The sequence below is a fragment of the Trichogramma pretiosum genome, unplaced genomic scaffold, assembly GCF_000599845.2.
Source record: "Trichogramma pretiosum strain Unisexual culture from Peru unplaced genomic scaffold, Tpre_2.0 scaffold93, whole genome shotgun sequence".
NCBI lineage: Eukaryota > Metazoa > Arthropoda > Insecta > Hymenoptera > Trichogrammatidae > Trichogramma > Trichogramma pretiosum.
The window spans coordinates 265,000-277,655 of NW_019640795.1; the positions used below are offsets into that span (position 1 = coordinate 265,000).

Consider the following 12,656-nt stretch of genomic DNA (forward strand, 5'->3'; position numbering starts at 1 on the left):
TTCTGAGGCTAATTTTTGCTAAAATAATAGCAACGCTTTATAATTTCTTACATTTTTGCGTTAAAATAAAACATTTATTTGAACAATAATATAAATATATAATATTCTTTTGTACAAAGAAGTGAAGAAGTCTCGTAAAATATTATTCATAATTCTATCTAGCCGTGGGGTTGTGATAATTGTGTTAAAAAACAACACGTATTGCTTAAGATTGTGTTACATGGTTGCATTAAATTGCATATAGAACCTGTACTGTAGCCGTACGTAAGCCGGCCACATGTAGTAGCGCGCATGTTTACTCTATAGGCATTGGTTTTGAAAGAACCTGTTGTTTATAGGAGTTTTGTTATTCCAAGTTAGTTAAAATTAATTTTGAAAAAATGGAAACCGAACGACCTTGCGGTTGCAAAGGAATTCGAACCTGTCTAATTTGTGAACACGAATTTTCAATTTCAAAACCAGACTTAGCTGCCGACTTGCAGGTTAGAATGAACATTTTTTTTGACAGCTCATGTAATTCATCTGTTTGCGTTTCAAAATAATATCAAGAAGAAGTATTATTAATACTTTATTTTTCTTTTTTTTAGAGATATCTTAGTTATGTTTATTGTCCAGAGTGTAACAAAGCTTGGCCAGGATGGGATATCAATTTATACAAGCAGCATCCTAATCATTCTGGTATTCCAATTGAATTTCCTGGTACAATCATTAAGGTAAAATATGTTTCAATATTTTTTTATTATTGTTTTTATTGTTTATCTTGTTTTATTCTATTGAACTTTTTTATTCTACAGTTAGATTTCCTAGATGAAACCGAAAGAAAAAATTTGATAAAAGAGTTAGACTCTTTACCATGGGATCTATCACAAAGCGGAAGAAGAAAACAGGTAAGTTTTGAGTAATTGATTTCAAATTATATAAGATTATTTCTATCAGTATTTTGATTGTTTACTCATAATATTTTTAGAATTTTGGTCCTAAAACAAATTTCAAAAAGAAACGTTTGCGTCCAGGACATTTCAAAGGCTTTCCAGAAACAACACGATTCGTTCAGGAGAAATTAAATAAAGTTTCAGAATTGAAAGGGTTTCAAACAATCGAACAGTGCAGTCTAGAATATGATCCAAAAAGAGGTTCTTCAATAGATCCACATATAGATGATTGTTGGATTTGGGGAGAGCGTATTGTCACAGTCAATGTATTGGGAAATTCTGTATTAACAATGACGCCTTACAGAAAATCTGATGATCGATATAATCTGAAGTGTGTAGAAAAATTAGATGAATATAAATTGCCTGAAGAGGACATTGTCGTTAGATTACCAATGCCAGCAGGATCTTTAATGATTCTGACAGGAGCTGCAAGGTAATTAATTTATTTACATGCTACTCAATTTGTTTCTAAAGAAAAACAAGATATTTTTATTGCACTTTTCTTAAAATTTATTAAACAATTATAATTGGTATCATAAGGAGAAATTTAGGAAGCATAAAACATAATATTTGACAAAAAACATACAGCATTTATTCATGCTTTTATCTATGCTACTATCTTTGCGTATAGAATTTACCTAAGCTATGTTTTTAGGTACAAATGGGAACATGCAGTATTAAGAGAGGATGTTAGTTCTCGCAGGGTTTGTTTAGCTTATCGAGAATTTACATCACCATATCTTCCAAAAGAAAATGGTGTCTGTGACGCTGAAGCTGCAGAAATTTTGAACAGAGCCTTAAAATTTTGGTGAAATTCTAACTTCTTTTCATGTAAACATGTATATATACACTTAGCTGTGCTATTTGTTGTTAAATTATATTTTTATGTATATAAAAAAAGGATTATAATAAATTTTAATATCAATATGAAGTTTGATAGAAAATATAATCTGTTTTTTTTATTTCTTTCATAATACTTAATTAGTACTAGATCAGTTCCTTTTTTCAAGCATACAACTATTACCTATTAAAACTGTTACTAAGGCATATATTCGTTGTAACAATTTTGAATCATCTGAACGTTTTGAAATATTAATTTGGTCGGTTGATCAAATACGTGGATATTTGAATATTTTACACATGAATCAAGTGAGTAAATGAAATGAGTTGAACCTTCTAATAAGTTTAATTATACAAACTACGCTTAACGACATTTTTGTGGGAAAAACACGCGGAACACTCGTTTGAGCAACTATTATTTAGTTCCTAGTAGTATTGCTCGCTGTCATATAAATGATTGGATGCGTCCTGATCAAATCGCTTTTACCAATTGGTTGGTATCCTCTGAGCAAGCTCTCGCGCATCTGCCATCTGCGTTGCTCGCGCTCGGTTTTTCGCTTTCTGATCATGTTGCCGAGCTTGGTGGCGAACAAAATACCGCCGAGCTAAAAAGTAAGAAGGGATGCATCGAGTTAGAAAAAGCTCCGCTTAATATTGGAATTGGTGAAAAATTTCGTATAAAAGTACCTGGAGCAAGGCGAGCACTACCGCGCCGGTCGTGAGGTAATAAGCGCTGTTCTTGACGACCAATTCCATGCTCTTGTTGCAACCGCGAGCGTGAATTCTCGAGCAGGGGGTGTAAGTCGTGCGTCCCGCGTGACGTCTGATGCTGCAGCACGACTGCGGTACTTTGGCACTGCTGTTTGTATTTTGAAGAATTTCCTCCCAATCGTTGTAGCCGTCGAAACCGCAGCAGCGCAACTGTAGAATTAAATATTTCCATTAACAAAACAGTTTTTCACTTCGAGGATTTGCATTTCGGGGACTATATTTTATTTCCCAATCAGTTGTGATCAGTTTTGGTAATTGTGCTTACCTGTTCTTGTATGAGGTCAATTGATATCCTTGCCTTCTCATCATATGTATACATATGGATCGTCTGATTGAGATTCTGAGACACTGCAGCTGTTACCCTGTCCTTGAGTGCGAAAGCTGTAATACCAGCCGATATCTCGACTACCAACGTGGTCGCCAAAAGAGCCGCAAACTGCAGATAAGAAAAATAACATTAGAAAACATTGTACATGTGACATTGGTCGATAGATTCGATCGTATAAATAAACGTGACACTAACCGTCAACACCATGCAGGTACTCTCTTTCAAAGCGCCGCAGCAGCCCAAAAATGCAATTACAAAAATGATGGAGCCGACGACTATCAACATCGTCCCCGGCGAGGAGAAAACTGGGTCCATAACGCTCGCATAGTCATCGTAAATCCGATAAATGGTAGAGCCAATCAAAATGATCAATAGGCCGGTGATCTGTAACAAGAATAACAAAAATTAATCATCTCAATTTTTTCACGTAACCATTGAACACTGTATCCACATCCGTATATGTTTGACAAAAAAATTCACGCCTTTTTGTATTGAACGATATTTCCTGATTATTTTATAAAAAATTTCACGTTGTAGAACAAATCATCGCTTACTATAAATAAGTTTCTTATCGCCTTTGTGCTAGCTTAGTGCGCACATGATATAGCTTTTGTGCTAGCTTCGAACTGGTCGAAAACCAATTATCTATCATCGATTGCATTGAAAAAAAATTCCGGCGTACTTTCATTAGAAAAAGTTTGACTCTTTTTGTATTTTGACGTTCGATTCAAAATATTGGTGTTTGAAAATACGTATGCGTTGCATGTATACGCGCTACCAATTAAAACAAACGTAATAATAATAAAGATAAAGATAAGAATTTGTTTGCGATAAAAAACAGGTCTTTGCGAGTAAAAAAATGCCAAACGATCTGTGAGTTTTGTTTAAAGAATTTGCTGTTATAAAGCTCACATCGAGAATTCCGAAACAATTTTGAATTTATATTAAAATAGATGTATGAATACATTTGTGACGGATTAGCTAGCGGAAAAAAATTTTCCGATATACTGACATCACTGATAGCGTTTACTCATACACTCGTAAAGATTTTATTTATTCTTGCACACCTATGCGATTTAGATTCGACTTTGTCTTGCCTTTTCGCGATATGACTAATATGTATAGTATATGCGTCGCTACAATTCATGTCACGTTAAATTTTTATTTTTATGTTTCAAAACACTATTAAAATGTTGAAGTTCTTTGAAAATCTATCACTGATTTAGTCGTATGACACAAGTGGTGAAAATCAAACAGAATTTATATCTGCAGTCTTTGATTCATATAAAAAAAGCATCTGCTTAGAAAATGCAATTAAATGCTTTATACAAGGCATGAAGATTTTACTTTTTAATTGATTGTCTTAAATTTATAAAAGCTATTCAAAATTATTTAAGAGAAAACGAAATTTCGAAAAATGCCATTCAGCTACTGCTGTCTAAAAATGAAAGAAAATGCAGTATTAAAAATTATTTTTCTTAAAATAGGTGAAAAGCAATGAATGAACTTTGAATTCTCATTCAAGAAGTAACAATGAAAGTGGTTCCCAGGGCAATCATCTCAGAGAAAGTAAAAATTTCTAATGCGCTTTGGGTATTTTGAATGCTCGAGATCATCGAAACAAAGCTTTTGTGCTTCCAAGTAAAAATAAGTCGATTTTTTTACATGGAATACGTGGTCGAATAATTTTCCCGAAAAACGTCCAAGGGGAACTACTCATAGGAATAACCTCGTGTTAATTAGACAAACACATTTCCGTCCAAGGGGCCACGTGATTCAACGCGAAGACGAGATGCGTTCTGACATATATTCTCTCTCTCTCGGTATATTAGCGTAGGTGTGATCGTAACCCGTTGTTCTGCTTTCTGCTGTTAGGCACAATGTAAATGTCAAAATCGGAAGAGGCGCGAGATCAGTCGACGGCGTCTCTCATTGTCGGCGCGTGACAGTGTGATTGGCCATCTCGCTTACACATACAGAGTATAACATAGCAGACGTCGCGCACGTTGGGATACCGACGTGACGCGTGTGCCTAACGCGTCTGTATTATGAAAGTCAGCGATATATATAGCGAGATCGAATGATAATATTTGATGACAAAAAGAGTCTAAATATCTTATCGAAAATCGTGAATTCGCTGATGCGTAATTCTCGCGCGCCGATAATGTTGTTACCAGAGCTTGCCACAGAGTACCATTGTAGACCTGTTACATCGGCGGAAAACAATTTTATGACGTATTTACCCAGCCGGGGTTTATGCGTTTTACCCCACTGATCGAGTGTGTGTTTATATATAAAAAATGATGCGATGAACGCGAGCCGACTGTCTAGTCTCGAAATCTCCAAAATCGTTGCATAAAAAACAAAAACCTACCGAGGCGTGAGATAGTCACGCTGTTTGAAGCGTTATCGCGGTGAGCAAGTAAACAATGGCTCAATCTGTCGAGTCGAGCATGAAAAAAAGTGTAACGCGTCTCTTAAAAAAGCTTCAACGTAGAAAATTCTCCACACAGATGAGCTCTATCAACCATCGACCGACAATTATAGCTTTTCTTTCGACGCGTCGCTACGAGATCAGAACGTGTACGAAAAAACACGCGCTACCGAGAAAAACCTAGCACTTTTGAATACGTACCACAAACAGAATGTTCACGAGGACGATCAAAGTCTTGATACAGCCAAGGCTCAAGCCCCAAGGTTCCACGTTGGATTGTGCCATTCTGTATAGGATGTCACGTTGATTTTCACGGGCAACTGATAACTGGCGAACAATTGAAATCGGTATAGGATTTTCCTCGACCGCTTGATGGCAGCGACGACGCTGGATCGGCCGATTCAAACTGGTCTGCTGCGTACGCGCGGTCTCGACACACTACTATTACTGGCGAGTCTCTCTCTGTTAGGCTCGAGTCGTGCCGGCTCTACTCTGTGGACATTGTGTCTGTGTGTCGCGCTGCCTCTGTACCGGGCCTGTAGAGGCCGCCTTGTCACAGGTGTCTGCAGTTGCGCTGTATCGTGACTTTTTTGGATGATGCACACGCGTGCATCAAAAATTTTGTTACTATAGTATACTAGTATACTTCCGTAAGTTTTTACCCATCATCCAAAAATATTTGTAATTTTCTTTTTTTATCATGAACTAATTATGCGGTAAAAATCGCTCTATTGTACAGCAAATTACAATACCAAAAACAGACCCTATCGAAACATTTATAATGATTTTTTTTCATTAATTAAATGTGAAAATGCATCTTTGTATGGAAAGGAAACTCAATATATAATAAAAGTCAATATTATTTATGTACTTAGAAAAACCAAGGCTTGATATACTTTACCATTCATCACAAAATAGTTTTATTTTTTACCAGCCTGGTATCTGTAGTTCATCTCGTCTTTTTTTCATATTTCTCAAGAAGATTTTAATTTTTCTTTTGAAATTTAGAATTCGGAAGTCGTGACTCAAAATACATACAAAATTACAGTACACGTGTGAGTTGATTTTTTTTCAAGGCAATACTTATCGATCCACACACGAGTTCTCGAAACTTTTTGGTATGTTCAGAAAAATATAATGTTACGTTTATAGAAGTTGAGAGATGAAAACTAATTATCATGCGCTTAGAATTCGTAGTTGTTCTATATAATTAATACATACAGTACGGAGGTATAATTAATACATACTATATCGATATTCAGGTCATAATTATTCCGCATGAAAAAACTTCAAATAGTTGATACATCAACTCAGCATAATTTAAATATTTTTCATCAATGGGTTCTTAATTGTCAATGTAAACAAAAATTAAGTGACCTTAAAAATGATCCTTTAATATTCACACGAAGGACCAACTCAAAATAGTTCAGATCGAGGTAAAATAATGTGTTTTATGATCTATAATTGGTCATCACGGTTCTTTGGAAAATAAAATTGAAAAATTTATTGAAAGAAAAATACGAATGTATTAATTCATAAACTTCCAATTATCAAATGATTGTTATACAGAATATGTGTATAAGAACATAAACATAAAACTTTTACGAACCCACGCATATTTACTTGAAAAATAAAAAAAACAAGTGCAGTGCGTGGCATCAAACCTTAATTAACTTATACTAGAAATTACAAGATAAAATCCGAATAATAATTTATGAACTCATCACTTACTCGGATATTAAAATATAAATGGCATCAGGCAAATATTTTGAAAAAAAACACTAATATATTCGGAAATACATTTATACACATGGATTAAGTCTATAACATTTAAATTAAAATTCATCGCTATTTACAGACGATTCATAAATACGCAGGAATAATCAAAACGGTTTTATAAGACTTGATTGATTGTACAAATGAGTAAGTAATCTTAATCTACTTTGAATTCGAAAATCTAGTAAATGTTCAACTTGTTGAACATTAACATTACTGTTTGAATGGTATTGATTCATAAAATTTTTATTGAATAAGTCATAATTGGAAGCTCAAGTGTTTTCATGCACTTGAATGCAATGCGAAGTGACTATTTTACAATAGAATAAAGAAATAACAAAAATAAAAAAAATGTTCAACATCTTTTACACAACGTAAATTCGCGGAGAATATGAAAAGTACATATCATTCATTAAAATGAACGAGTACTAATTTATTTGCTTTTTGATTATTTTTTGCTCGTTTTCACGAAAATTTACTGATTAGGGCATTCCATGATAGTTCCTTTTAATTGCTTTTGCTAAATAAATTGCAAACCAAATTCCAACAGCCTGAAAAAGTATGAAAAAATTAATATGATTGATAAAATAATCTTACCCAATATTTTCTGAGATCATAGTATTTTTTAATCCTACCTGAACAAAAGCTAAACCTAAACCAGCGCCTCCAAGTTGTAAGGCGTGCTCCTTAGCAAAACCAGTCATCGATTCGATGCATCCTACGTTCCAGTAAGTAAGATTGTCATTTGTGGAGAAATCATAATCTAAGGTTCCATTTAGTTGACATGCTCCGACAACGCCAGGTTTGCAGCACGTTAGCGGTAAATCGTGAGCACGTTCAGTTTTATTACTGATCTTTGCTTCCCAATCTTCCGGTCTATTCACACCATAGCATCGGAACTATACAAATTTGATTGTGCATTTTAATTCATTGCTGACAAAAATGTGAAAGAGAATACCGAAACCTTTGGAAAGACAAAAATTTTTAATCCGTTTTTCTGAGACTATAGCTTAATGTTTTTTAACAGTTCTACTAAGATGTTTGCTTTAGTTTCAATTAGCTAATTTGAAATCCATTAAATAAAAATACTCGGTATGAACTTTAGTAACGGATTTAAACATTTTCATATTTCCCTTCACTTCAGCATCTCTTCAATGCGCAAATAAAGTAAATATCTTACATCTCTCTGGATAAGGTCCCAAACTTGTCGGATTTCTCCGCTTGTATTGTACCTATTAGTAGTATCAATCATTTTTGATTGTAGCGCTTCTCCAACGCTATTTCTCATAACGTAACCAGTGATACCGGCTGCGAATTCCATTACGAATACAATGACCATGAGAGCTGCAAACTAATAAAAGTCTTGGTTAAAGAGGGTTCGCTTTGTATATTTTTCTTATACTTCTAAAACTCATTTTTTTACTTACCACTATGATCATGCAATAATTTTCCTTGATTGCTCCACAGCAACCGAAGAAAGCAATGAAGAAAATGATTGAACCAATCGCTATGAGAAGTGATGGTACTGAGAAAAACCTGTTGTCTAAGAAGTGTTGATACTCATGGTACATGGATAGAATGGCCGATCCAATAATCAACATAATGATTCCCGATAACTGAAAATAAAGCAAAGGGAAAATTTGTAAAAAATTGTATTATATCTCAACTATAAAAATGATTTAATATTACTGATGAAATTACTTAGAAGACTAAATTTTTTTCTGAAATGTTATGATGCCAGTATGAAAATTAAACGAAGTTCTTTTTAGAGCCGCTTAGAAATACGTCTTAAAATTGCTATTTTTATTTCGGTTTTGGTATCTTCAAAAGTGGGGAATACCATATCATAAAATAATAATTTGTTTAGACCATATTGCCCTGAAGTACATACTTTTTTTCAAGACATTCTATAGGAATATCATTAATCATGGTCAAAATGTATTATTTCAAAAAAACTTATGGCATTTTTTAAATCAAAACTCATTTATTCTTTTGCATTAATATCTTATTACTAACTCATGTTGAAGCATTATTATCTATTTTAATAATCAGTTAATCGATATTGAATTTACCCATATAAAATATTTTTTAAGGCAATTTATAATAAATCGAGGCATAAAATTAAAAATCTGCATAAATATTGCTTAAGTTTAATGTAATTTTAACCTTTCAAACATCCGAAAAAAATTTTTTTGTAGATAATTAAATTATCTTAGTCTTAATCTTTCAATTATCACTTGAAATGCCTTAAAATATAGATTCTCAATTCTCTTAATTACACAGCTTGATAAGACTTTCTCAAATTGTGAACAAATGTCTCTGCTTTCAACGAGCTGCGGTGTCCGAGCGGTTAAGGAGATGGACTTGAAATCCATTGGGTTCTACCCGCACAGGTTCGAATCCTGTCCGCAGCGAATTTTTTTTCGATTTTTTTTTTCAATGAACTGACAACGAAGAACGATACGACCATATTACAATTTTAAAAATAAATATTATAGATCCTAACATGATTAATTTTGAACGTTGCATTTTTACAGATTCATGGGAAGTATTTGTGCAGATCAATTTCTTTAACAAAAATGGTGATAAAGTATATTTTAACTTCAATTTTTTATAGACTTTTTAAAAATTTTTGTTGAAAATTAAAAAACATTTTACAACCAAATTTCTTTATTAAATTTTATAAATTAAAGTTTGGTGGAACCAGCGATTTGTGCATCATTATAAAACTAGTATTTTCTCCATTTTGATATTTCTGCACTAGCAATGCAATATACTGTTACTTTTCGAACAAAAAACCTATAAGTAGTGTCGCGATTGAATCGAAGTAAAAAAAATACATATTAGTCATTAACATTGGCTTAGATTTTTCTCATATGTTGGAGTATTTAAGTTAAAGCTAAATTTTGCCAACATGTGATTACAATGTCACGATTTTAAAATATTTTCTCTGCGCACAGTTCAGAAGCAGAACAAGTTATGCATGCTTTTTTACATGTTATCGTTTACTATATGTGCGTGTACAGCCTTGCGATAACATTGGTTGTTGGCAAACGATTTAGTTGAAAAATATATCTAAGTAGGTATGTATTCATCGACATGTGGTTGTATGGGCCGAATCACGTCAACCAAGATAGGTTCAAAAATAGAAGTCATGAATGAATACTGGCGTCTCAAAAAATTCGATAAAATTCGAAGATGTCTAAGGTTACATATATCATTTTATTCTCTCGTGATATATTCAAGATGAGGCATGTTTCAAATTTTTTTAACACTTGGGCCCATTAAATTTGATATGATTCTGTTCATTTATATTAATTATACAAGCGTGACCGAGTACAAGACGGAATTGTTTTTGAAATTCATCGATTTCGAAAGAAAATTTAACCTCTGTGACAAAAATTATTCTACAAGTGTCGAATAAATACGTTTATGATTGTCGTGAACTTTTACGGTTCGTAATAATGTAAAAATAATTACTCAATTGAACGATATATTATTAAATGTACACAATCGCTCGTCAAAAGAAAAATGATTTTTAAATAGCAAGCACGACGAGCATATCTTGATTATACCATCGAGTGTGCGCTCAAAGATAAATATAGCCGATCGAGAACACTTAGATTTATTGTTACACGTGGTAACTCAATGTCCTTTATTTGCAAAAGAAACGCCTGCTGTTTCAAGTATTTAACCGTATTTCAGCCTATACACCCGCGTCGGGCAACTTAAATTATCATAAAATTTTGCTTGTTTCGAATTCACAGTTAATGTCTTGGAGCATCCTCGTTGCCAAGTCAATCCAGAGACGCACTTTGCTTGATGCTCCTTGGACAAATAAAAGCTTCAGTGTGTAAGCGAGTTCTCGAAGCGAACGGGAAACACGTGTATGTGCTGTTATTGACGTGAAAAGAGCCAACTCGGACTTTATCAGTCCTATAACGAGTGTGTAATATGATTACATATATAGCTCGTCGACTCATCGTCGTCGCGACTGGCGCGAGCTCGCACAACAACATACCGATACTCGCGGCGAACGCGTTTATACATTGGCAGGTCGATCAATCGCGACTGGCAAGTTGGATTCGATAATCGAGCAATCGATTTATCAAAGAAATATGTCGGTCTCGCGTCAAAGATCGTAATAAATTTAGAAGAACGTTGAGAGGTGTATATAGGCACAAGAAGTTAGGCGCTCGCGACAGCCGGCAGATTCGCGAGAAATCGGCATATTGCGCGAGCAGCCGCAAGATTGGGTGCGCGTTATCCACAGACTGCAGCTGGAGGTGTCGCGCGGGCCGACAATTGCCACGACATACGGAGCGAACAAGCGAAGCAGCTCGTCTCGTTGCACGCGCGACACTCGGACTCGATTTTTTTTCTCTCACAATTTACTCACCAGGAACAAGAGGTTGAAGGTGAACAGCAGGTACTTGATGCATTTCGAGCTCAACGGAAGCTGAAACTTGTCCATGGTTGAACGTGTATCTGTTTATTGCGCGTGTGGAAGCACGTCACTGACTGACACAGTTGTTTCTTCTTTTACTCGAAAAAAACGAGGAAAAGCCACGGAACAGACTCGAGTCGTCGTCGTCGGGAGGCTTTATCAGCAATGCGTGTCGTCGTGTTATTCGCGCGAGATTAAGTGTACATTAAGCGTACGGACGGTTGCAGCTCGCGGCAGCAGCACGTGGTATGTGTACGTATTAAACGTATATAATGCGCGCCGTGTTCCAAGTACGCAGCTCGACTGACAGTGTAATCGAGTCGATGAAGCTCGACGCCGCAGACTTTTGCACAGCTCGGCAGGCAGGCAGGCCGCTGCCGCTGCTTATACGTTTCGAAAGAAAGAGAGCGAGAGAGATAGAGATTATAACATTTTCGAGAGCAGTATATACGGCTGGAATATGTAAGCACATATAACGCGCGGCAGGTGAGGGAGAGCGTAGCCGTGCCAGCGTATTACGCGCGCCCGTGAGTATGTGTGCGCACTTGACGCGTGTATTCGTGTGTGTGTGTGTGTAGAGGTACACGAGATACCAGTTGCCACCTTTTTTTTGTGCGCAAAAATATACGCGCGTGTCACAGCTGACGAGAAACGCCGCTATTTTTTTCTCCATGGGTTTATACGGCGTCGTCGATCGATTCCCTACTGCGTATACGCACATCGCCCGAATCGTCCGTTTTTTTTTTTACGTGCCCCGAATTCTAGATTCTTCCCCGCATCCCTCGTTTTTCCCCCGCGGCCGCCTTCTTCGATTTTTGCCAAAGAAGAAGCATTGTTGATATTGGGGGAAGGCACGCGCGACGCCTATGATAATACAATATATATGTGGGTAAGGCTCAGAATTTTTTAAATAAACCTGCGCTCGTATGTCACCGATCTTGACGCGCTTTTGGTATGTTATAGTACATGGTAAAAAAGACCCAAAACCAAAATTTTAGACCCCCTCCCCCCTCCTACCCCCCACTTCCGGTATAAACGTCCATTTTCTATCTATATTTTTTCTGAAGGCCTGAAGCAATTAAAAAATCTGAAAAAATTCACAAAAATACTTTTCAACAATCCAAACAA

General features: G+C 35.5%; 3 protein-coding genes and 1 non-coding gene across 4 annotated transcripts; 2 read left to right on the forward strand and 2 right to left on the reverse strand.

Annotated features, from left to right (window-relative positions):
- The first annotated feature begins 180 nt into the window (after positions 1–180).
- LOC106653546 (alpha-ketoglutarate-dependent dioxygenase alkB homolog 4) lies at positions 181–1,827 on the forward strand. Its single transcript, XM_014373032.2, has 5 exons — positions 181–482; positions 588–713; positions 795–887; positions 968–1,365; positions 1,588–1,827. Exons 1-5 carry the CDS (start codon positions 381–383, stop codon positions 1,742–1,744), a joined length of 876 nt encoding a protein of 291 aa, XP_014228518.1. The 5' UTR covers positions 181–380; the 3' UTR covers positions 1,745–1,827.
- A 37-nt stretch (positions 1,828–1,864) lies between these two features.
- LOC106653547 (CD63 antigen-like) lies at positions 1,865–5,775 on the reverse strand. Its single transcript, XM_014373033.2, has 5 exons — positions 5,507–5,775; positions 3,067–3,255; positions 2,809–2,979; positions 2,460–2,693; positions 1,865–2,377 (listed from the first exon to the last, which is right to left on the reverse strand). Exons 1-5 carry the CDS (start codon positions 5,588–5,590, stop codon positions 2,192–2,194), a joined length of 864 nt encoding a protein of 287 aa, XP_014228519.1. The 5' UTR covers positions 5,591–5,775; the 3' UTR covers positions 1,865–2,191.
- A 1,317-nt stretch (positions 5,776–7,092) lies between these two features.
- LOC106653549 (CD63 antigen-like) lies at positions 7,093–11,851 on the reverse strand. Its single transcript, XM_014373034.2, has 5 exons — positions 11,481–11,851; positions 8,509–8,697; positions 8,262–8,432; positions 7,717–7,980; positions 7,093–7,632 (listed from the first exon to the last, which is right to left on the reverse strand). Exons 1-5 carry the CDS (start codon positions 11,553–11,555, stop codon positions 7,564–7,566), a joined length of 768 nt encoding a protein of 255 aa, XP_014228520.1. The 5' UTR covers positions 11,556–11,851; the 3' UTR covers positions 7,093–7,563.
- Positions 9,414–9,495, forward strand: Trnas-uga. Its single transcript has one exon. It is a non-coding gene; the product is annotated as a tRNA-Ser (tRNA).
- Positions 11,852–12,656: the final 805 nt, after the last annotated feature.